Below are 26,019 nucleotides of genomic sequence, written 5' to 3'. Positions count from 1 at the left end.
CCAACATTTAGCACAGTCCCTGACATGTCACAGATGATTAATGAATAATAGTTGACCAACAGTATGCTATTTGGACAGAACTAACCAATTTCCAACCATAACATTAATATTTAGCAAAATTAGAACAATTATATGTGAATCATAATAACTTGCATTTATATAGCACTTTAAACTTGACAGAGTACTTTCTTCACAATTGTCTTGGGACCTAACTACTTCTGGATTCATTATTATACTCATTTTTGACAGAATAAACTAAGTCTCAAAGAGGTTATGATTTGTCCAATTAATACAGAGTCTGAATTTGAATTCAGATCTTCCCTGAATCCATATCTAGGGCCCTGCCATCTATGCCATGTTTTCTCTTGTTGTAGGTGGAATATTCCAAATACCAACTACATAGTTTAAAAATTAATTCTGTCTACAGAATATCCTCTAACTTTTACCAAAGAAATAGCTGAGAAGAATATGGTTCAATATTTATTAAGTTTAATCAGCTACCATACCATATTTCTTTTTCTATATTCTCCTCAGTAATTAATATTTCTGGCACATGGTAGGTTCTCCAACACTAATTGAATCAAATGTCTTCAGAGGACAAGAGTTCCTCACCATAATACTTCACTTACTCAAAGACTCCAGATTCTTATCTGTTTCTTTCATGTTTTCCCATTCTAGAAATGGAGAGCAACATAATACCATAGAAAACAGAAGACATAATAAGTCTTCTTCAAGTATTTGGATGGCTTTAAACATGAAGGAGAGTTATTATTATTTTTTTTTTATCATAGAAGATAGGGAAAGAAGCAATAGGTAGAAATTGCAGAGAGGAAGATTCTAGCTCAAAATAAAGAAAAACTTTCTAATTATTATATGATAGTTATGTAATAATGATTTGCATAAGTGGGATCAGAGAATGTTTTAGAATTGAATGAACCTCAAAGGACTTCTAGTCACCTTTATTTCTGAGAAGAAACTGAGAGCTTAAGTGAATTGTTCTAATGAGAGATAATGGACTCCCCATCATTTGGAGTTCTTCAAGCTGGGGATAGATTGACCATTTGTTAGATAATGAGGTCTTTTTATCAGGTATGGGTTGAATGAAATGGACTTTGAAGTTCTATCCAACTCTACAGTTTAGTGGGTTTGTGAAAGAACATTGAATTTGATTGCAAATGACTTGCACTTGGAATCTTATCTCCACCTACTATTATGATCTCAGACAAGTCAGCTAATCTCTCTGAGTTGCTTCATCAGTAAAACACTTATGGGTGACTTATAAGACTCGTCTCATTTTAAATCTGTGATTCTCTACAATTTTTTAATTTTAAGGCAAAAAAATACTTGACTCTTGATTAACATTTTCCATTGTAAACTGAAGATACAAATTATATGTCGGTAAGAGGAACTCTAAAACTACCTTCATTTTAAGTGTGATTTACATGACATTTTCCATTTTCCATAAATCATGTGATTTTTAAAAGTTATGCACAAAGCTTTTACACCTTTTTGTGTTGTTTCCTGTTAACAAGTTGAAAATGTTTTCACTATATCATCTTTGCATTTCAGGCCAAGAAAAATCAGACTTAAAAATATAGTTGATACCCAGTTTGAATGTAGATAGCAATAACACATCTCTCATTCTCTGAGGGCTACCAATTGTGACTTCATTTTGCAAAAGCTCAGAAAATTATCCAGGAATCCCCTTCCCACTATTTATTGGATACCTATGATTATTCTCATTAAGTCTAAACCCAATGGCAGTACCACTGGGAACTAGAAGTCACAAAACAGCATGGCAGAGACAGAAAATGTTTTGAGATCTATCTCTGCTCTTTCAGTTGAATCTTCATGTTCAGGTTGCTTCAGACACCTAATTTGGGAGTCTATAGGTAGAAATGCCATCCAAGCAGCACCTGCATTACAGAGAGCTCCATAAAAGGGAAGGGAATCTATTGCCACAGAAATTTCACAACCAAAAGAAATGTAGAAGATGACAAAACAGGATAATATTAGAATTATACTAAATTGGATATACCTATTTCCCCAAAACATATAGATGGCCAATTATCACATTCCTCTCTTTTTATTTTTCTTTGTATTTTGGGATATACATAAAAACCATTTTTGAAAGCTTTTTTATGAAAATGCTATGGGATTCTGTGCTAGCTCATCTACAAGGAGAAACTATGTTTTAACATTGGTAATACAGAATAAAAGAAAGAAATTTTACCTATTAATACTCAAAAGGAAGATAGAATGATAGCCTAATGAAAGGATTCTTAACCTGGGGTCTATGAACTTGGGTTGCTTTTTAAAATATATTTTGATAACTGTATTTTAATATAATTCATTAATTGAATAATCTTTAACATTTTATGCATTTTGAAATATTTTTCTGGAAAAGAGGGCTATGGCTTAACCAGTATGCTAAAGAGATCCATGAAACAAAAGAAAGATTGAGAACCTCTGAATTAGTAGTATCTTTTAGAGAAAATAATTGCTCCCAGAACTAAAAAAAAACTTTTTATTCTCTCTATCAACCACCTTACTTCTATCTGTAAAAAATGTTTGGGTTAGGTTTAGGGTACAGAGAGGTAGATTTATTAGAGTGAAAAGCACAAAAGGATACAGCATTAATATCTCCAGGATATGGATTAAGTAATCCATTTTCAGAATACTGCAGAGAAGAGTAATTGTGCCTTCTGTTACCTTTAATGGGACTCACACTGCTCCATCCAGTATCTGTGCACTGTTTGGAAAAGGAATTCCTTGGTCTGCAAGTTTCTTGTTTGGATTACTCAGCTGAGAGACAGCCTGTGGGTTTCAGTGAGATCTTACCTTCTATCTAGAATATAATGCCAGAGAAATTGAGGCAAGACAAATATTGTTTTTCTATTTTTTAGTGTGGAGAGTTTTAGGCTAGCCAACCAAATAGAATCATTCAAAAATCATTCAGCCCTGAGGAACTGAGGCAGGGAACTTTTATAAAATTTTAGCTAAACAGGATATGTAACCTGAGTATATAATCAGATAGGGGAAATGAAGGCAGATGGGGGAGGGGGGTGGGGGAGAAGGCAAGGACACTGGGTGGGCAGATAAGCCATAATTCCAGGAAAGGATCATTACTTAATTCTGATAGGATAAGGGTTAAGATAAGAAGGTCCAGAGCAGGAGACAGTGAGGAGGACAATACTCAAAAGGAGGGGGAATTATCCCAGCAAGGATTGAGATAAGGCACCTGGAGTTTTATGACTCAATGGCATGTCAAGGTTTTTCCTGATTCAATTCTCCCAATCCTAATGGCAAGGAAGTAAGGGGAAAAGGGGTTGGCCATAATAATTTTATTCAGAGCATAACAAGAATTGTTACAGCTGGTTCAACAGAGAGTAACACTTAGCCAGAATCTTGATTGGTTCAGACCTCTGTATGATTACTAAGACATACAGAGCCATTCTTCGTTGTATTCACTTAGTTCATGAACAAAGGGTTCCTTCCCACTCCTTTCCTTTTGCTCATTGATACTACATTGATACTACAGCCATTGATACTACATTCCAAGCCTATCTTCTTCTATTGCTAATGCTGTACCAAAAGGTAACCTATCTCCTTTCATCATTATACTTTGTGCGTGTGTTTGCATGTGTGCGCACATGTGATTATATTTCACACTTAATCTCCAACATATAAACCCACAATTTTGTCTGCTGGTCCTTTTTTTTTTTTTTTTTTTTTGGGGGGGGGAAGGAACGGGGACAGGGAAGGGTGTCTATTACTATACTACAACATGCATGATCCCATTTGGAAAATTTCTTTTGTTCCAACATTTCCATAGCATTAACAGACATTCTAAATGAATGCACTGACTCCTGCAAGAACCTTTGTGTATTGAATTAGAGTAAGGAAGGGAGATAAAGGAGGAAGAGGAGAAGGGGGAGATTAATAAAGAAGAAATAAAGGAAAAGCTCATCATCTTTGGTATCCTTGCTTCCTCAGTCCATCCATTCATCCATCAACCAGAATTATGTGTCAAGTCTGTGTGTCACCCTTGCTGTGGCCTTTTCCTACAAAAGACCCAGCCTCAGGCAGACTGGGTCAGATCTGAGGGTCTGCTCAAAGAGCAGTAATTCATCTTTTTTCTTATACTTTTTCATTCATTACTCTCTCCACAGAGTTCTAGGGAAAATCTTTTAAACAAAACTCAAGTATGTATGACATGTCTAGGATCTCTCCTAGGAAGATTAAGAGGGTTATTTCTAGAAAAATTACTGAATTTATGCAAATTGTATCAGATAGAGGAGAGGCACAAAAGAAATGCTTAAAGCATATTGACCAAAACACACATTGACCAAAACTTAAAACGGTACTTTGGTTCTATTGCATGGATTCAGTCATCAACACTTTCTCTCACTTCATATATAAGATGGTATCTTAAGGTATCTAAGTACCTTAAGAGAATTAGACATTCAAATTTTGATGAGTTATATATAAAAAAAAAAATCATCATTTTTTTCTCACTGTTGACACCTGGAGTAAGTAACTTTGCATCCACAGTAAGTAAGAGAGCAACATTAGAATTGAAAATATATGTGTCACATTGAAATTATAAAATTCAGCTTATTGACTATATAAATTATTTCAAAACCTTTCAGAAATACATATCAGCATCATCATTAATGTTAAGGTCCTTCAAACTCTCTCACTGCCAGAATTTCATGACTTCTGACACAGAGAAAATTAAGACCCAATAAATATGGTAAAACATTTAACTGTTTTTCTTTTGCTAAGGCAATTGGGATTAAGTGACTTGCCCAGGTCACACAGCTAGAAAGTGTTAATGAAGGGCGAGGGTAACTGTTCCCTTTTACTGAAACTGTTCCCTTTAAGATTATCACTCTGAAACTGTGTTCCCTTTTGATCTGTGACCTCTTTTGGAGTCTCCCCCCACATAAGTTCTCTTTCGGGGGTGCCAGACCCTTTGATTCAATTAGAAATCTTGGTCAAAAAGCACCCCTTTGAAGTGTTGTTAATTCCAATAGGAGATCTGGGACGGATACTGATAAGTATCTAGGTCTGGAAACTTGGTTTCCTTTTCAACCTGAAGCCTCAAGAGTCCTTTTAAAGGGCAGTTTCTAAACCCACTCCTGGCAGAAGGTTTAAAGCAGCTTGCTAGGACCCTGCCCGCTGAGAAGGCACTCTCTTCTCAGTGCCAGACTCCATTTCCCTAATAAGACCTTGCCACTATAGAAGTCAATCTCTTAGCAAGACTGGCTTCCTTCCTGTCCAACAATAAACTTTTATTTTTGTCATTTAATAATTCGAGTTTCATGCGCCCACCATAAGGGGATTTTTTAACAACTCTCTGACTGCTACTAACCTCATCATTAAGTGTCTGAGGCCAGATTTGAAGTCAGGTACTCATGATTTCAGGTCTGGTGCTCTATCCACTGCACCACCTAGTTGCCCCACATTTAACTGTTCTTGATCTTGATCTTGTCAAACAGTTTCATTATCAGAAGAACTTTGTTGTTATTTTAGCATTTAAGACCTCAGACATTTTACAACATGGCACAGCTCACAGTGACATTTACATAACAAGGAAAATAAACATATAGGGAAAACAAAAAATCCATACTTGATTTCACCACAATAAAGATTTCTCACCTGGTTTCTGCTTCTTCAAAGATAAATACTTCTATAGCTAAACTAGCATAGACTAATCTATAAACTAATGGTTAGTAAGTTTTGCTTCTCCTTTTTATTTTTAATCTTCTGAACGTAGGTAGTCTAAGACTGCATTTGGTAAAGATATTAGCATTAGCTACATTTTTTTTTTTTCTGTAGCCACAACTCAACTGTCGTGCCTTCTTTATTTTGATCAAGCATCTGGTATTTCCTGTATTTTGTATAATTTTTAGAATAGACAAAGGCATGTTTGGGGAAAAAAAGACTTTTTCAGGCATACTATACGTATATTAGGAAAACATTCTCAAGTAAGGAACAGCTCAGTGAGTAACTGAATAAAGTTAAGCAACAACAAAAACAACAGCAACAACAACAATAACAAATATCAGAACCTGCTAAAACCAGGTTTTCTTACCTTCAACAGCTAGTGGGAAAGGGAGGAAGTAGAGTGTTATTTAATTATTTTTTTTTGCTGTGAACTTGTTTAAATTAAAATAAAGTAGTTATGAGAATGTATTCTTCCCTATAATCAAAAAGGCAAGCTGTAATAGTCTATGTGTGGAAAATAGATGCAAGTGATCAAATATATTCTCTATTACCATAACAATAAAGAAAGAGGATTCAAGGTTTGTTTCTGACAAACTTGTTGTGACTCTAGTTAAGTCATTTAATTTCTCAGTAGCTTTAAACAATTCTCCAAGAGTAATGTAAGATAAATATGAGTTGTCTATATGCTTTGGTGAAACAGAATTTCTACATACATTTCCCTACCTTAATTAAATCACAGGTCTAGCCCCCCTCCAAAACAAAAAAGATAAAGAGTGCATATTGTTTTAAACATAGGTTTCTTGTGGGATCATGGCTCTTCGATCTTTATACTTTCTTATTATGACACGTTATTGGCACATATGGTGTCTAAATTTTTATTTGCACCAAATTTGAAGAGATATGCAAAAAACTGTGGCGGGTAGCCCTGGTACCTGATTAAAAATTATTGAAAATGTGATGTCCAGAGTCATAGTCCCCTCTAGATTTTCAATTATTGTGTATGACTATAACTGTCTTCCTTAACACCAGGCAATAAAAATAGTTAATACCTTTCTTAAAAAAGAAAAAAAGTGGGAACTTTATATTCACTCCCCTATTAATGCAAAATGCTACCTACTTTTTCTTTACAAACATCCCCCTCCATTTTACTAACACTGACATTATCATTAGTATGCAGGTCAATAGAGTGTGAAACTTCTAAGACTACCATGCAAAGAGTCTGGTTTTCCTTATTCTTTCTTTGATGTAAAAGAAATCCCAAGTAACGCTATACCTAGCTCCTTTAAAAGATTTTAAAAATCATTTTAAAGTTTAATGAGACTCAAGTCAAACTATATAAATCTGAAATGAAAAAGAATATCACCAAAAAAGAAAATTTTGGATTATGGTACAGTAGGGAAAACACTGGCTTTATAGTCAAGGTATCTGCTTTCGAATCCTGGCCCTACTTAGTAGAATTGATGTCACCTTTGGCTAGTCCTTTAATATACCTGTCTTCTGTTTCTTTATCCCTAAAATATGGGAATTGGACTAAGTGAATTTCCTTTCTAGCTCTAATCTATAATCCTATGACCCTAACATTCCATCTTGCCATATCTTCATTCACTGACATCATCTTCCTGATATATATGCCTTCCTAAAAATTTAGAAGACAAAACAGTATATCATTAAGATTTCTACTTATGGATGATGATGATGAAGAAGAACAAGGACAAATCACCCAAAAGTCCTTCTACACAATAAAGTCCTTCTATACAATAAAGAATATATTCATTTTGGAAAGTGCATCTTTGAGAAATCCATTGAAATCTCCACCAACTTTCTTTATTATGAAGAATAAATGTAATCTATCACTGGCTGACCAGCAAAGAATCATATACTGCTAGTCCTGTAAATGAATTTATAGAATATTGAGTCCAGGCTTATTTGGGGGAATTTTTAATGATCCTAAAAATCTAGATTTTTAATGATCTAGAATGAAAGTTTAGATCCTTTCATCTAAACTGTGGCTTCTTCCATCTTACTAAACTCAAAAAAATTAAAATTTTTCCTTCTTTGACATATTCCTACCTGTGGTAAACATGTAATTGGTACCCAGTTAGTTCTCATTTATATTTTTCCCCAGCCCCTTCAATTCAAAAACGTTTGAACAAACATCAGATTTGTTTTTCTATTAGTGCTTGATAAAAGTTTCAAAAAGGAAAACTCGTTGGTGTTCATTAAAGGAAAATATAATTTTTCTATTTGGAAAATATAATAGGACGTGTGAATATGTGAAGGCAAATTTTATCTTAATGTCCTGTTACAGATAATAGCACAGTTTGTCAATTTGTTCATGGAAATTTGAGAGAAATACATCTTTCTTTTTAAATAACTAAAAGACAAAATGTAAGTAAGTTTTTCAACACTTAAGATTGTTTCTATGTCTGCATCCTCAATAGTTATCACAGTGACTATCACAGAAAAAGGTGTCTAATGAATATTTGCACATTAATTGGTTGGTTGAAGTCCTACAGATTAGTTGCCTTTTTTTTATACTCTTGTTGCATTCATTCAAATTTCTCATAGAGAATACAAGTTCCTTTCTCATTATTTCTATCTCCTAATTATTTTATAGTTGATCAGGTTTTGAGGATAAATTAAGAATATTTTACTTAATTTTTTCAGATGTTTTACCCTTATAGTAGTTCAGGAATCACAAACTCCAAACTAAAATATAATCATTCATTATTTATCTGATGCCTAAGATCCAAAGAAGTGAGGGTCAGTAAGAAGACATTGAAATTGTTTTTTGTTATCTTAGTTTCCAATCTTGATTCAGAATAGAACAGAACTGTAGGACTATAGGGGTATAAAATAATATTTAAAAAAAAAAGAAAGCCTCAAAACTTGAAAGTATGAAATTTCTCTTTCCTTAAAGGTCAAAGTAACACAAATATGGTATTTGTTTGATTTAGTTCTATCTTAGATTGTTGAGAATTCTTTTATTTAATTAGTTATTCACTTATTCCTTTTTAAACAAATTATCTGTTAATTTATAAAACTGATTGAGAAAAGAAAGGAGAAAGCAGCAAACACTGTTTAAATAGTCATTTCTGATTTATTTATAAGTTTAATGATAAACTCCAAGACTAAAAACCCAGCAAAGTGCTCAGTATTGTTTTACTTTAAACATGAATTTAATTACTTTTATTAAGAATGTTAAAACTTTTGTTAAGCATGCCTCATGAACCTTTGGATTCATTACTTTAATATCAATTTGATGCTATTCATCTCTTGCTTTTCAAAAGCAGTGTCAGAAAAATGATGTGTTATATTTTAACTGTACTAAAGTATTAATCCATCTATCTTTCTTTCTCCTTCTGTCCCACTCTGTCTTCCTTTCCCTTTTCTTTCTTCTAAATCATACAGGTAGTCCGACCATACCAAACCATGTCCAATCCCATGAGTAAACTCACAGTACTTAATAGTATGCATTCCCATTTCATTCTGGCTGATAACGGGACTACAGGAAAATATGGAGCAGAGGTGAAATTGCGGAGACAGCTGGAAAAGCATATTTCACTTCAGAAGATAAACACAAGTAAGTAGCAATTTGTTATTTTTGCTCCAGTTTTTTTATATGAAATATGCTGAAAATGATTCCCATAAACAGTTGAGTAAGTATCAGAGGTCATGATTTCTAATAGTACTGTCTAGAAGTAGAGAAAGTTATCTTTCTAGAGGATGATTGGAGGAAAGAGAGCTGACTATACAATTAAAATTTAGTGTGTTTATCCTACTTGATAATTCTACTCTATCCAAGGGTTCTGCATGAAAACAAACTTCTTTTTCAAAAACTATTTCTGTGTCCCATATCCAGAAGAAATGCACTTTAGGGAAATGATTTTTATTTATAGGAATTTTAGTTGCCTTAAAAAAAGAAAAAGGACTTTTGATCTTAGAATAGATCTGAAGTGCTAAGATTTCTCAAAGCTTTAGAATGCCCTGGAGCATTACTTAGCACCTGTTTTTATAAAATCTTTGCTTTCTTGAATCTCTTAATTAGTGAGTATATGTATAAGCATTAGGCTCTCTGTGAATATATATATATATATATATGCATATGCATATATATGTTAGTGTTCATTAATTATTTGTGTTTAGTATAAACACTAAATTTAGTATGTTTAGTAATAAAAATTACTGCTTTTATTATTAGAGAGAAATCTATATTCTATCTTATTGATATTATATAAATTATTTTTTCAATGAAAAAAATGGGAGAAGGCACAACAAAGCTAGGATTGTATCAGAGAGCATAGCAGTACATTTCAGCATCTTCTTTCCCAGGAAAAAAAGATATTTTATAAATTTATGAAACCAGAATGACATGTTGAAGGTTAATAATAGAATAAAATATTCTCATGGAGAAAGTGGCAGAGGAATAGGGAGAAGAAAAAAGAAGTATCTGATTATGTGGTTATATATATATATATATATATATATATATATATATATATATATATTTTTTTTTTTTTAAATTCAGGTAGCCTTTCCTATATGAAATTGATGAGGGCAGGATACCGAAAGAGAGATGTGGCAGAAATGGGCGAGGGTTTACTTGTTCTCCAAGGCCCAAGTTCACAGCAAAGGAAATTCACTAAATTCAAAGGCTGTGGTAAAAAGCTTTTATTGGTAAAGAGGCACCAAGAGAAAGACTTCCTTGGCAGGCAATATCATTCTCAAGGGAGAAGTGATTTGCAAAGAGACATTTTCTGAAGACTCATTTTATACATGAGTCTAAGAATTGACATTTTGTATGCAAGACCATTTGAGTTTATATATGAAAGGAAACATTTTCTGAAGACTCATCTTCCTGTCTCCAGAGAATGTAAGACCATTTGAGTTTGTATAATTTTTGTTGGTGATTTTATATAACTACAGGGCTGTCTCAAGTCAAACAGAGTTATACTCTCATCAAAATCACAGAATTTGATGAGTTGGATATAAAAATATATGGACTATAATTTATTCCTTTCATATGTTATTTTTTTTGTATATATGTATTTTTTGACAAATAAACCAGTCAATCAGTAAGCATCTATTAAATGCCAAATAAAAATAATATTTGGTATTTAAGTAGTGCTTTAAGATTTGCAAGGTATTTTACAAATATTTTTATTTCATCCTCATGACAACTTTGAGAGAAGGATGCTTTTACTATTCCAGTTTTGTAGATGAAGAAACTCAGGCTTATAGAAATTGTGGCTTGAACAGAGTCATTTATCTAGTTAAGTGACTAAGGTACAATTTGAACTCAGGTCTTCCTAATACCAGGTACACATCACTAACAATCCCCACTCAATAGTTTATTGGAATGAGGAGACAGTTTACTGATTAATTAGATTTCTAAAACTTAAATTTCTAGATTGTACTTGTTAGATAAGTTTTCAGATGTTCCAGTAGCTTGGTGTGGTAAGAGATTTGGAGTTGGAAGACCTATCTAAACTCCAACTCTAGAGATTTTTTTAGGCATGGTACAGGGATACCCAGCACATAAGATATTTAGAAAGTCTGCTTTAAATTCATTTGATTTGCTTTTGCTTTGCCCTATAACTACTTAGCCTATTGTTCTTGCTTTCTACTTGATGTTTCAAATTTCAATAGGCCACTTATTAGTCTATGATTTCTGTTCTTTCATTCTCTTACTCATGGTTCTACCTAACAAAGACAAATGCTTTTAAAGCTTCTCTGTTAACACTGTAAGATTTCACATCGAACAATAATAATAATAGCTAGCATTTATAGAAAACCAACATTGTTAAGATTTCATGTAGAATAATAATAACACTAATAGCTAGCACTTATAGAATACCATCATATAGAATAAGAATAGAAACAATAACAATAACTAGCACTTAGAATGCCAACACTGAAAGACTTCATGTAAAATAACAAATAATAATAACACTAATAGCTAGCATGTATAGACTATCAGCATGTATAATAATAATAGAAACAATAACAGTACTTATAGAATATCAATATTATGACTTTATATAGAATAACAAATAATAAAAATAATAATAGCTAGCACTTATAGAATACCAAAATGTTTAATAATAATAGTGATAAGATAGCTATATAATATAATATAATAGCTATAAAATATCAACTATGTCAGTCACTGTACTACAGGCTTTAAAACTATTGTTTCATTTGATTCTCACAACACCCCTATGAGATAGATGCTGTTATTACTCACACTTTAGATTGGGAAAATAGAAACAAACAGTTAAGTGACTAATTTAAATTCATACAATTAGCAAGTTCCTAAGGTCAAATCTGAACTCAGGTCTTCCTAATTCAAATCACAATCTTGTATCTAGTAAGCCATGAAATTATTATTCACTATTTCTACAGAGCATACTGGGATGGCAACCCTAGTATAAATGTAAAAGTCTAATATTTCATTAGGAAAATCTCTAGCATTCACAAACTACCTTATCATTTTTTTAAGGAGCAGGGATTATATAATCTGAGAAGAACTTTAGGAAAACAGAGAATTGTACAAGATTAAAAGCTAGAAGATTTTCAGTGTTCAGCTTCACCCTAGAAAGGAACCAAAATGTATCCCAAAGTGCTAAAGTAATGTTTGCCTCTCCCAAAAAATGTATGGCAATTTACCTGGATTTCAATTTTACCAATTATTATCACACTGAGCAGCCTACCAAAATAAAAATGTAAATTAAGATATTTGTTTTCTGCAAAACTATTATGGACCAGAACTCTGAACTTGAAGGAGCTAAGTCAGTGGAATTGATGAGACAATGGTTATCTAGTTTAGCATGGTTCAGTATGAGTGATTTAATCTTACAACAAATAATGGTTTCCTAGTGATATGATTGGTTTATACTCAGTGTAAAGGATATAAGCTAGGTGTCTCAGCCAGAATTCATTCAGAGAGATTCACAGAGCCAGAGAAGACAACTGGACAGAAGGCTAGAGGATGGAGCACAAGCCCTTCGACCCAGATTCATCCCATCTCACACCAGTTGGTAGCAGGCTCTCCTCCTTAGCTTTTCCACTGAAAGCAAGACTCCAGAAGGCCTCTAAGAAAGCTAACCAGGCCCCAAGCCAGGAAACAAGACTTTGAAAGAGATAATAAAGAATTTGGACTTTGGACTTTAACCCCCCGGTTGTTCTTGTGGTAATTACTCACATGAAATGAAGTCTGCTCCCAGAGACTCCAGGAAAACCGAACCAGAGAACATTACATTTTGGCACCTGAATGTGGGACCAAGAACCTACATCTGTGAAATTAGGGTGAGTACAAGAAGGAAACTTTGTAAAGGGCTAAAGTAGTATTCCAGTTAAAATGGCACAAATGTTTAGAAAGAAGATTTCTCCACTGCAAGGAAAATTTGTTGAAAGCTTGGTTAAACTTATAATAAACCAAGGTTTGATTGTAACTTGGGAGCAGATCATTGAACTTTTAGAAACAGTACAGTACACATCTCCTTGGTTTTCAAAAGAAAAAGAATTAGTAGTAGGAGAGCAACTATGTGAATACTACAATGATAATGGTCCTGATTCAATTTCTAAAGAAACACTTTATACATATAATTTAATACAACTGGCTTTAGGAAATTATATAAGTTATAAAAGAAGGAAAAAGAAGAAAGAGCAGGAGAGGTAGGATCCAAGCAAACTAGGTGAAAAGGATGAAGAATCAGATAAGAATGGAGTTAAGTATGAAGCTGATGAAATTAAGGAGTGTGGTGCTTCACAGCAGGAGGCATTAGGGTATTTCCCATCCCCTAACCTACCTCCCTCAATTAACCCTTTATGGGTGGAGGAAGAAGGAGAAGGGGAAGAAGCAATGACACAATCAGCACCACTTATGAAGCAGCCTATGACAAGATTACAAAATGCATTAGTTAAAGCAAAAAAAGAAGGACAGGATATATCTGATTTGATAAATGCATACCCTGTGATTGAAGAATTTGACTCTTCAGGTCAACAAAGGAGAAAATACACTCCTTTTGATCTGGAAAAAATCAAGGATTTGAAAAAGGGGTGCACTCTTTATGGGGCTACATCGTCTTATGTTAAGATGTTACTAAGAGAATTTGGCTTATGAAATCTTAATGCCTAGTGATTGGAAATCTATAGCAAGGACATGTTTGGAACCTGGACAAAACTTGTTGTGGCTTCTGGAGTATAGTGAACTATTCAGGATACGAGCCCAACGCAATAGGTAAACCAGAGTTAATATACAAATCACCTTTGACCAACTAGCAGGTGAAGGTCAGTATGTACACAATTTAGCACAGATTAATTACTACATAGCAACATATGAGCAAGTTGCTGCTGCTGCAATCAAAGCATAGGGCTCCCTCCCAGAAAAAGATGGAGGTGAAGTCTTCACTAAAATAGAGCAAGGTCCCAATGAACCCTTTGTGGATTTTGTGGGTCGTTTGTAAACAGCTGTCACAAGAACCAATAGAGAAAACGCAGCTACAAGAATTATGATAAGACAAGTGGCTAATAAGGTTTGTAGAAGAATTATATGGGATCTACACAAAGATGCTCCTTTAGAGGAGACCCTAAGACACTGTGCCACAGTGAGCACAAATGCTTATTATACCCAGACTATGATGAACATGGGAAGACAAGGTCCCTCTTGGCAATGGACTTCTAGAGAGACTCACCACTGCAAAACCCCATGTCCAAAATGCAACCGAGGTTTCCACTGGGCCTCAGAATGTAGATTGACCCAGAGAAATGAGAGGCAGGGCCCAGCTCCAAAACCTCAAACAAAAAACAGGTGGGGCATGACAGCAGCTGAGGTTACACCCAGAGAGCCTTTAGAAATTCAGGACTCTGATGTCATCAATCAGCCAAAAAAGTAATCAGATGGAAAAAAGGGATTACATGATCAATCAGCCAAAAAGCAAACAGATGGGAGAAAGGGATTACAATTGGGGAGAATACAGGCTTTTTAATCTGACAGGGGCAATGTCCAGTGCAAGCACTTCCAATGTAATTGCCAGGTGATGAGGAGAGATTTAGAAAGTGTTAAATAGAAGGGTCTAGATAGGTTAACTGCTTGGGAGAAAGGGTTTGCTTGTGTCTCTACAGATGGAGAAGGAATCAGATGGGTGGCAACAAGCCATATTCACTTTGTCCATCAGAAAGAGACAGAAAACAGTGCAAAACCTCAAAATAAAGGATAAGACCTAAGAAACATCTGACACTGAAAAAACATGGCTGATAATGAAACTGTTACAGAACTTCAAAACTAGCAGGAATTCTCTGAGACATAAGACTGATACAGGACTTCAAAATCTGCAAGAATCATTGTATTCATTGAGATGAAAAATTGTTGTTAAAAATGTTGCAGAACTTCAAAAGCAGCAGAAATCATTGGATTCCAACACACATGAAGTAATGAACAATGGATTTCTTTTGGACTATTTCTAGGACTTATGAACATGTATAAATTCCTCATGTTGATTCATGTTATTTGTCATATCACTTCTAGCCTGTGTTACTATGTGCTTATGTAATTATGTGTAGTACCTTCCATGTTGATATTATGTATGCCTTTTTCAAGTGAGACCCTTCAGAAACCCACTAATCTGATTTGATTCCCCATTTCCTTTGGTGTTTTCATCTCCCTTCCTGAGATGTCAGGGAGGATGCGATCATCTCCTTTTATGACATTTTCACCCCTTTTTGAGGAATCAGGGAAGGTGTGATCACCTTTTTGAGGTTCTCACCCTCCTTTTTGGGGGTTCTCACCTCCTTTTGAAGTCAGGGAGAGTGACCACCAATGTTCTAAAAATAAAAGGAAGCAGGAGATGTTATGGGCTAGAACTCTGAACTTGAAACAAGGAGCTAAGTCAGTGGAATTGATGAGACAATGGTTATCTAGTTTAGCATGGTTCAGTATGAGTGATTTAATCTTACAACAAATAATGGTTTCCTAGTGATATAATGATTGGTTTATACTCAGTGTAGAGCATACGAGCTAGGAGTCTCAGCCAAGATTCATTCAGAGAATTTCGCAGAACCAGAGAAGACAAGTGGACAGTAGGCTAGAGGATGGAGCACAAGCCTTTCAAGCTAAATTCATCCCTTCTCACACCACCTCAGTGGCAGGCTCTCCTCCTTAGCTTCTCCACTGAAAGCAAGACTCCAGAAGGCCTCTAAGAAAGCTAACCAGGCCCAGGACAGAAGACAAGACTTTGAAAGAGATAATAAAGAATTTGGACTTTGGACTTTAACCCCCGGTTGTTCTTGTGGTGATTACTCACCTGAAATGAAGGCTGCTCCCAGAGACCCCAGGAAAACTGAACCAGAGAACATTACACAAAATTTCAAATAGGATTTTAAAAAGAGCAGTCTTGGAACTTTACAAACGATCTGAGTATAAATTAATTTAAAGAATTAAAGTTGTTGAGATGACTTTGCTACTGTGTGATCCCTAAGGTAAGTCATTTTAAACTCTTTAGGTGTCATTTTTTCTCAGAATAAAAAATAAAAAAAACTTGAGTGAAGATTTTTTAAGCTTCCTTCTAGTTCAAAAACTCATAAATGATGCTATGGTTCTAATGCTAGACATCACATTTTTGATATTGTATAACTTTGCATTTCCTGTATTTTTATTAATGAAGTTGTTGTTCAGTCATTTTTTCAGTCATGTCTGACTCTTGGTGACCCCATTTGGGGTTTTATTGGCAAAAATACTGGAGTGGTTTGTCATTTCCTTCTCCAGCTCATTTTACAAATCAGGAAACTCAAGCCAACAGGATTAAGAGATTTACCCAGAATCACACAGCTAATAAGTATCTGAGGCTGGTTTTGAACTTAGGAAGATGAGTCTTCCTTATTCTAGACTGAGTCTGCTTCCCAATGAGCCAACTAGCTGCTTCTCATTAATGAAGGGAGCCAACAAAATCTTGAGACTAAGTATGATTTCAAGAAAAAAGACCAGTACTCCCTTCTAAGACCTTTTTCCTTTGCCTCAAGCGTAATATATATATCCATGTCTATGTGAAGATATATATAAATATACATACATACATATATACATGTATATACATCTACACACATATATAAGCTTAATGACATAGTGGATAGAATTCTAATCCTGGAGTATGGAAGACTTAAGTTCAAATATGGTCTCGGGTACTTAGCTGTGTGACTGTGAGCAAATCACTTAATGTCTATTTATCGTAGTTTCTACTATTGTAAAATAAAGTCTGTCTCCTCATGGTAATATGAGGAACAAATGAGATAATAGTTGTAAAGTACTTAGGATAGTGCTGGGCAGAAACTATGTAAATGCTACTATCATTGTTGCTGCTGCTACTGCTGCTGTTGTTATATCATCCTCATTATATCCTTCAAGTAAATTGGATTAAACTAGAGATGATCTCATGGATCCCCTTCACTTTGAACTTACTGTAATTTTCTGATAGCTTGGTGCACATCAGCATAATTCTATCAGTATTTATTTCTTATCTAAAGGGAATGATCTATAAAGATTTGTTTCTCCATAACTAATGATTTTATTACATTTGATGTTTATTCAAAAGTGAAGTATGCTTTTCTCTCTTTAGACACTAGATAAACACCTGACTTTAATAAGCTTCATCTTCTGAGTCAATCTCAAGTCTCTTACTCTATGGAATATTTTTCTAAGTAAATAGGTATCAAGAAAGATTTGTAAAATGTGACCAAATTTGGTATTTGAGGATAATATTCAGTCCTCAGATATAATGCCTAAAACTTGTTTTTGAAATCTTATTCTGACCGAGCACAAGAGCTAATAAATTAATTAATTCAGGTACTACTTCAAGTGTCATTAGAGGCAGCTAGGCAACATAGTGGTTAAAGTGCTGGGGTTGGAATCAGGAAGACTCATTTTCCTGGGTTCTAATCTGGTCTCAGACACTTACTAGCTATGCCACCCTGAGCAAGTCACTTAACCGTTTGTCTCAGTTTCTTCATGTGTAAAATGAAATAGAAAAAGGAAAGGCAAAGCACTCCAATATTTTAGCTAAGAAAATCCCCAAATGGGTTTTCTCAGGGAAAATCCCTGAGAGTTGAGCACAAGTGAAAGAACTGAACAAGAAGTGTTGTTAGAAAGATAACCTTGGCATAACATATAGTGAGCTATCCTGGAATTAAGGAAATTGTGTCCTTTAACAAGCCATGTAGATTGACTTTACAGGCAGAACTAACTTATTAAAGAAATCAAATCAAAATTCGAATTCAATATTGTGATCTCTTAGCATGCCTCTTTATAGTCATTTCTGCTTTAATTACCCTAGAAATGATACTAGTATTAGGTTTCATATCATCACAGACAATAAATAGTCTTTGAGAATTATAAACATAATGAATTTGGAATGAGTCAGGAAGAAGGAAGTTTTGCTTTGCTTCGGAACAAATGGAAGATTTAGAAACCAATGTTGATAATCAGTATCAGGGGACTAATGGAAAAACAATTGAATACTGCAAAAAACTTGAATCTATAAACCATCTCACTTTCTTTTAGATCTTCAATAGATGTATGTCTGTATATATCACATGAATTAATAAATATCTTGAAGAGTTGAGGGTTTTTAAGTTGCTGTATTCTATGTCTAATGTTTTATCTCACTATCCTAAATGACTGTCACATATATAAAACATTTTCTAAATTTATTTGATATAATTCAACTTAACAAGCATTTATTAAGCAAGACGCTTAACTATATGCCAGCAATACATATCTAATTCAATGGAAACATAAAGATAATAATAAAATAATCTTTGTTGTAGATTATAATAATATAATAAGGATGATAATAGTAATTTACATTTATATGGCACTTTCCAATTTATAAAACACCTTTCTCCTCTACAAGACTCTACAATCAGAGATCTGAACTTTAAGGAAAAATTGGAACAAGAGGTTTGGCAATTGTCAATGTTGTAAAGTACCCATACATATAACCTGTAAATAAAAGGCTATTAAATTTAAAAAAAAAAAAGAAAGAAAGAAAGAAAGAAATGATCAGCAGGATGATTTCAGAGAGGCCTATGGAGACTTACATGAACTGATACTAAGTGAAATGAGCAGAACCAAAAGAATATTATACACAGTAATAGTAAGATTATATGATGATTGATTCTGAGGGATGTGACTTTTTTCAACAACCAAGTTGTTGGCAAATTCCAATGGTCTTGTGATGAAGAGAGTCATCTTCATCCTCAAAGAGGACTGTGGGAACTGAGTATGGATCACAATATAGTATTTTCATTTTTTTATTGTTGTTTGCTTCCATTTTGTTTTCTTTCTCATTTTTCCCCTTTTGATCTGATTTTTCTTGTGCAGGATGGTAATTGTGGAAATATGTATAGAAGAATTGCACATTAAACATATATTGGATTACTTGCTATCTAAGGCAGGAATGGGATAATGGGGGGAGAAAAAAATTTGAAACACAAGGTTTTGTCAGGGCAAATGTTGAAAATCATCTATGTGTATGTTTTGAAAATAAAAAGCTTAAAAATAAAGCAGGATTAGATTAAGCTGAAAAAAAGAAAATTATTTGATCTGATGAAAATGGCACGATTTTGCTGGATTATAAATTAGAGCTGGGAAGTCTGCCTACATTCAGGCATCCATCTTAGCCCTAGAGTAGCTTCTCTAGTTTTTAAAAAGCTAATAATTTGGATAGTAAGATACTTAAGTGTATCTGTGATTTCATCAGTGGGGACAGTCTCTTTTTTAGGGCAGATCATAACATGTGGATCCCATGTGCATCCTTATCTTTTTACCATTTCTTCATAAGAGATCAGCACACTTCAGGTTTTCCTTTGGTCCTTTGATTAGTTTGGTGGTGTCAATATTGTGCTAGGATTATCCAGATTTTTTTTTTGTCTCATTCTTGCTACATAATAAACTTACCTCCTTTTCCCATCTCACCTTTCCTTAATGCTGTATGCTATGGCTTGTCTTGTCCCCAAGTCATTTGGGGGAATGCAGAGGACATGGGCTTTTATCCTATCTCTGAAACATAGTCTCTGTGTGACCTTGGAAAAAATCCTTTAGCCTCACAAAATCTCCATTTCCTCTTCTATCAAATGATGGCATTGTATAGCTCTAGACCTATGGTCTTCTAACCTACAAATTTTTCCACTTATAGCAAGCTGCTACCATCACCTCAATGATTTATTTTGGATGACTCCTTCCTTAAATGTACCCTTTTTCTTCCAAGAGTGATTATAATAGAAGAATGATTTCCATGTAAAATTAAGAAACCTTTCGAGGAGTGGAAAATAATTTTGTGACATAAGACAATTCTGAAAGATGTCTTCTAGTGAGGATAGCAAGATAATTAGAATAAATATTTAGTTTTCCAAAACAATACTTAGAATGATAATGTGTGTGTGTGTGTGTGTGTGTGTGTGTGTGTGTCTTTGGATAGGAATAAGGACTGCCCATGCAAAATCAGTGCTCTTATTATCCCCATTTATATAGATGAGGAAACTGAGGTTTAGAGAATTTAAATGACTTTTCTGTGATCACAAAGAAATATCTGAGGGATGATATGAACTAGGTTTTCTAGCCTCCATGTTTCAAGTATATGTATGTATATATATAGATATATGTATTTATATATCTATATATACATATATGTTATATATACATGTGTGTATAGATAGATATCACATATAGATATATGCAAACATATACATATATATAAAAGTATACACATATAGACACAGATCTGAGTACATATCTTGTAGATATCTCCTATGTGATCCTGGGCAAAGATGGATGGAAGGGCAGATAGTTAAACAGACATGGGGTTTTTTTGCTTCTAAAATCTTAAGCAAGTCATTTCATCTCTCTAAGTCTCATTTTCAAATGAGAGTCTTGGATCAGATGATTGTTCAGGTCCTTTGAAGTTACTATAATTCTATTGCTAACTGTCATTTCTACATCTAAACACTAGAATTCATTTTTTAATGCCAATTATTGTACTTGACAGACTAATTACCACAAACATTAAAGTGTATATTTTTAATGTCAAGTAATTGGGTTTTGCTAAGTAAAAAAGGAAGTGTACAAAACAATGAACATAATGTAACGTTATCTTCAGAAAAGCAGCTGCTAAGATGGTTTTATACTCACATTTATCAACAAGTACTTGAATGAAAATTTCTTCATTTGAAACTGTTGCATAGTTTTGTGTTTTGACTTTAAAGTTTAGGAAAAAGTCCTAATTGACTCATAAAATGGCACAGAATAGGATACAGGAAACATGGTTTAAGACCAATTTAGCATCCAAAGAAAAATTTAGTAATAATTTTAATATTTAAATATATTTATGTATATAGATAGATAGATAGATATAGATATATGTTGATTATTCTAAAAATCAGAAAAGTAGTTGGAACCAATGAATATAATTTGTCTTCCTTTTGACATTATTTGATGATCTACTCTATCATTCTCTATAAACCAGCTTTACCAAATTTTCATCATTATAGCAACATATCTAACAATATTTTATTTATTTAAGATAATATGGAGATACAGGCACACCTGTCGTCCACCAGTAGCAATCAAAATGTTCACCTTTTCTTTAGAAATTTAGAAAATGGGGCTGGAAATTAGGATGCTCCCCAAACAAAGATGCAAAGAACCCAATCAAAAAATTTAAGTGGGACTGTCTTTTAAGATAATAGATTACATTCATTGTACCTAGGCTTTTGACTGTAAAGAAAAAGGGATGATAGTTTTAGATTGCTTTGATTGTTATGCTATCCAGATGTTATAATTAAATTGCTCTTCAGGTTTAGAGTAGAACTCCTAAATCCATGCAAAGTTTGTTGTGTGGAAATAATTTCAAAACACAGCCTTTATAGAAATGAATTTTCAAAGTACAAATACACTGAGTTCAATTTATTATTTATGTCTTTTTATTTAAGGTAGCAAAGAAGGAAATTTTATTAAACTGAATTTCTAGAATATATTGTTAGTTGATCAATTCCCTCCTTCAGGGAAACTAATTCAGTTTGGAATCAGTCTTAAAATCAGTTATAAAACAACTCAGAGATCATTTAGTCCAACTAGAACCTGACCTGGAATAACCAGTCACCCAATCACCAATAGAAAGCCTCTATTAATAAGGGAACTCACTAACAATCATGAGTCCATTACATTTTGAGATAGCTCTAATGATTAAAATTTTTTTTCTTATGTTGAGTGAGGACATACTTTCTTGTACTTTTGAAGCATTGCTCTTATCTCTCCCTTCAGGAAGACTTGAGCAAAGATATGATTTTGAACTTTTTCTTGATTTTTCAAAGTAGTCAAAGCACCATGGGCGCATAGGATGGAAGAAATTGAATTAGTCCCAAGTTCTAATCCCAATTATTGCTATCTAGGGGGAAAACTGTGGGAAAATCACCTTATTTTTCCAGGTTTTCACATCTTTGTCTGTAAAATGAGAAGAGCAAAATAGATGTTGCCCAAAGTCCCTTTAATTTCTTAATTTTTTGTTCTTTGACAATTATCTGGAAAAAGGAATATTTGTTTTTCCATAAATCTAAAATATTAATAATAATAAGATCCTTTTTCCTACCAACAAAAGACAATTCAAGTAGTTATTCTGCTAAAAGATAGAACTGAAATAGTGTCAAGATACTTTAAGCAAAGGTACAAAATTATGTAAATATTTTTCTCTTATTGCTTGCATTAGATAGTGTTATGTTAACATTTGATTAATGCATTTACATAGGTAGCTAAGGTTTCCTGATACTCTGAAAGATGTAACAAAGATTAAATTTCAGAAGTCTTCTTGGGGGCTTTTCTACCAAGGCCTCATGTTTGGTACCTTCTTCTATCCATTCCCTACTCTATTCTTTAGTTTCCTTTTATGTGTTGTCTTACACCATTATAATATTAATTAGGTTAGGTGCTGTCTTTCTGCTTCTGTTTATATTTCCAGCACTTAGCACAGTGTCTAACACAGAATAAGTACTTAATAAATGCTTGTTGACTGACATACTGTTAAGATGTATGTTGTTATTTTTTTTAAAATGTACCTGCCATAGTTTTCTTGACTTCAGCTTGTTTTATTTCAGTCTGATTGACAAGTGGACTCCGTATAGAGGTAGATGTAATTCATGCACAGTACAGATTCTCTTCACACTCTAAAATCATGTCATTAATGTTGATAATATTAGCTTGCATTTATAGAGAAATATAAGGCTTAAAAGTCCCACCTGGCCAAAAGAAAATAAAGAAAAAACAGAAGAAGAAAGAAGGGAGAGGAAGAGAAAGAGGAAGAAGAAGAAGAGGAGGAGGAGGAGGAGCAGAAGGAGGAGGAAAAGGAGAAGGAGAAAGAGGAGAAGGAAGAAGAGGAAGAAGAGAGAAGCAGCAGCCCCCACATTCCTTTGACTTACAGATTCTTGACAATATACATCACAGAGACTTCTGATACTTTCTCCATCATTGAAAGTTACCACAGTTCTCATGTAACCATAAAATAAGCTAATCAAATCACATTAACATAAAAACAAAAAGTGAAGGATTAGCCTTTACCTGGTGAAAATAGCAAAATAATTCAAATATAAGGCTTGTGATTGATTTCTGGTTTCATTCACTTAGGGAACTAATTCTCTGATGAAGAGCCTCCTTGGTATTAATACAAATTGATACTGTTTTACAAATTATCACGATAGAGAGTTGTCCAAAAGTAATGAGAAGTTTAATGACTAGGGTCATAAAATCTGTATATTTCAGAGAGTTGTTGAACCCAGGTCTACCTGGCTCCAAGGTCATATCTCTGTGTACTTCATCATATAATCCTGTGAATTCAGATATGACGTGCCACATTGCTTATCTAAATTCAAGCATATCAGATGCTTAACATTTAAAATTTCATTGTGTTTACCCATTTGACAGTAAGGGTTGAATGTAGAGCTTTGTGTTGAAAGGGATCAGCGTACATCAGCAACATCACTTCATTCAGAAGTAGCTCTTCATAATTTTTTAATGATTGAAAGACTTTCACTTAACAGTCAACATGTTTAGAGTTGAGGAAACAATACTCTATATTCAATTATCACTTCAACTTCTACATTGAGCAACACATGGTGGCATCAACTGCTATTAGTAAAGGGTTTTCCAGTGACATTGTGCAAGTGAAAGGTGGAGATGATAGGGTGAAGGGATTAAGGGAAAGGAGCTTCTGACCATATAACCATGGCTACCGTCTCTCTCCATGTGACTCGTGGACTTCCCTTTGTCATCCTATGCCTGAGAATATATGAAGGGGGCTGGGAAGGCAAAGGGACGTTCAGTTGTCATCATTGGCATCTCTTTTGATCATTGAACTATCATCAATTGCATCTGGATGCTCATTGACGTCAGACTTTTCTTTTCACATTCTGTTTACTATCACTGAATTTTTCATATTTGTGGAGAGAGAACTGCTATCCTCTCCATGTGAAAGAATCAACAGAATGGTAGAAATTTATGGCTGAATGGATGCCACCTCTGCTTTTTAGATAATGATAACAGGTCATATGACAGGAAGAGATTTGCCTAAGGTCACATGGCACAGGTGGTAGTGGAACTCAAGTCTGTTGACTCAAGTTATAGCATTTTTCCCCTTCCCATCATATACCCTTTTACAACATCTGAAATTCAGTATGGTTTGTCTTGGAACCCTAGAGTGGGAAAAGCTAAGATATCCCACAGTGGGCTAATATTACAACACTGAAATCAAAAGATTTGATAATCAAGTTGACCATTCTTTGAGAAGACCTTGAATGTAGGGATGAAAGCTGAATATCTTTGGGCAAAATTCTTATCTTTGTTTTCAATGCATCATGACAACCTGCTAAGTGTACAAGACCAGTTTTCTGTTTTTTGGCTGAAATTTAAAAAAAAAAAATTAAAAAGACCTCATAGAGCATGACTAATGATCCTACAAATAAAGAAGAATTACACATTTCACAATTTACTGATAGAACTGTCAATGTCTTTCTTTTGTAATGATCCAAGATGATAGTTTTCATATGGAAAAGTAGCTTTTATTTTATTTTCCACTAAGACTATCTCAGTTCATTATGTAATGGACAGTACATTGCTATCTCTTCCTTTATGGATGGGTTTGATGTGATTTGTCATCATTAATTAATTATGGGTTTTTTCTCTCACTTTTGTTAAGAAAACACTTAAATAGCAAAAATAATAGATGAGGTTATTGATCAAATTCTAAGAATGAGAAATTAATTCTAATATTGCCACCTCATTTTTAATCTCTGTCTAGTTTTCCTGACTAACTAGCCATGCAAATAGCTTGTGCAAAAGGACAAAATCACAAAATGTTAGCACTGGAAAGAATTTTGGAAATCATCTAGAATAATTTTACAAATGGCGAAACTGATGTCTACATAGGAAATTACTTTCCCAAGGTCATATGGATGTTAAGTAGCTTGGCCAGGACAGATACCAGGAAACCAAAGTACTTCAGAGACTTCTCCATTTACAAATAGATGGATTGAAATGACTCACTGAAGGAGAGGATTCAGGCTCTGTGACACAAAATTAAAAGATATATATATATAGATATATATATATAACTATCCTTTTGGGATTAATCATTTATGAACTGAATAGTTAAAACTGTGTTACCTTTTTCCAGTAGACTCTTTGCCCACTTTATCATATCTCTCTAGCTTTTCTTTTTCTGTATGGAAGTGAGGCCTTTCTCACAGTTCTTGGATGTAAAATTTTTTTCCCAGTTTTCTGCTTTTCTTCTAATTCTTTCTGAACTGGTTTTGTTTGTACAAAACCTTTTTAATTTAATATAATCAGAATTATTCATTTTTGCATTTTACAATGCTCTCCAGTTCTTTTTTGGCCATAAAATCTTTCCTACTCCACAGATCTGCTTTTTTTAATTTGCTTATAGTATCAGCCTTTATGTCAAAATTATGAACCTGTTTCAATTTTATGTTGGTATAGAGTATTGTGTTGGTCAATGCCTAGTTTCTGCCACACTACTTTCCCGGCCAGATCATTTTAGTCATTGACTATTGTGTCTTGTGAACATATTTCATTAATTAACTACTCTTATTTCTAAGCCAGTATCAAATGGCTTTGGTGACTGCTATATTATAATATAATGTTAGGTCGGGTACTAGGCTAGGGTGCCTTCATTTGCATTTATTTTCATTAATTCCCCTGAAATTCTTGACCCTTTGTTTTTCCAGATGGAC

At 33.8% G+C, this 26,019-nt stretch overlaps 1 protein-coding gene and 1 non-coding gene across 6 annotated transcripts in view; both read left to right on the top strand.

The window, feature by feature from the left end:
* The window catches only part of TRPM3 (transient receptor potential cation channel subfamily M member 3), a 617,065-nt gene that overhangs the window by 301,751 nt on the left and 289,295 nt on the right, over nucleotides 1–26,019 (top strand). For all 5 annotated transcript variants that reach the window (XM_031943669.1, XM_031943675.1, XM_031943674.1 and 2 more), the window contains exon 6: nucleotides 9,145–9,316. In XM_031943669.1, the coding sequence (XP_031799529.1) occupies nucleotides 9,145–9,316 (172 nt within the window). The remainder of the gene's footprint in view (nucleotides 1–9,144; nucleotides 9,317–26,019) is intronic.
* MIR204 (microRNA mir-204) lies at nucleotides 23,969–24,118 on the top strand. The gene has a single exon (NR_105697.1). It is a non-coding gene; the product is annotated as a microRNA mir-204 (primary transcript).

The sequence above is a fragment of the Sarcophilus harrisii genome, chromosome 1 (assembly GCF_902635505.1).
Source record: "Sarcophilus harrisii chromosome 1, mSarHar1.11, whole genome shotgun sequence".
Classification (NCBI taxonomy): Eukaryota; Metazoa; Chordata; class Mammalia; order Dasyuromorphia; family Dasyuridae; genus Sarcophilus; species Sarcophilus harrisii.
This window is presented reverse-complemented; position numbering and strand designations above follow the sequence as displayed.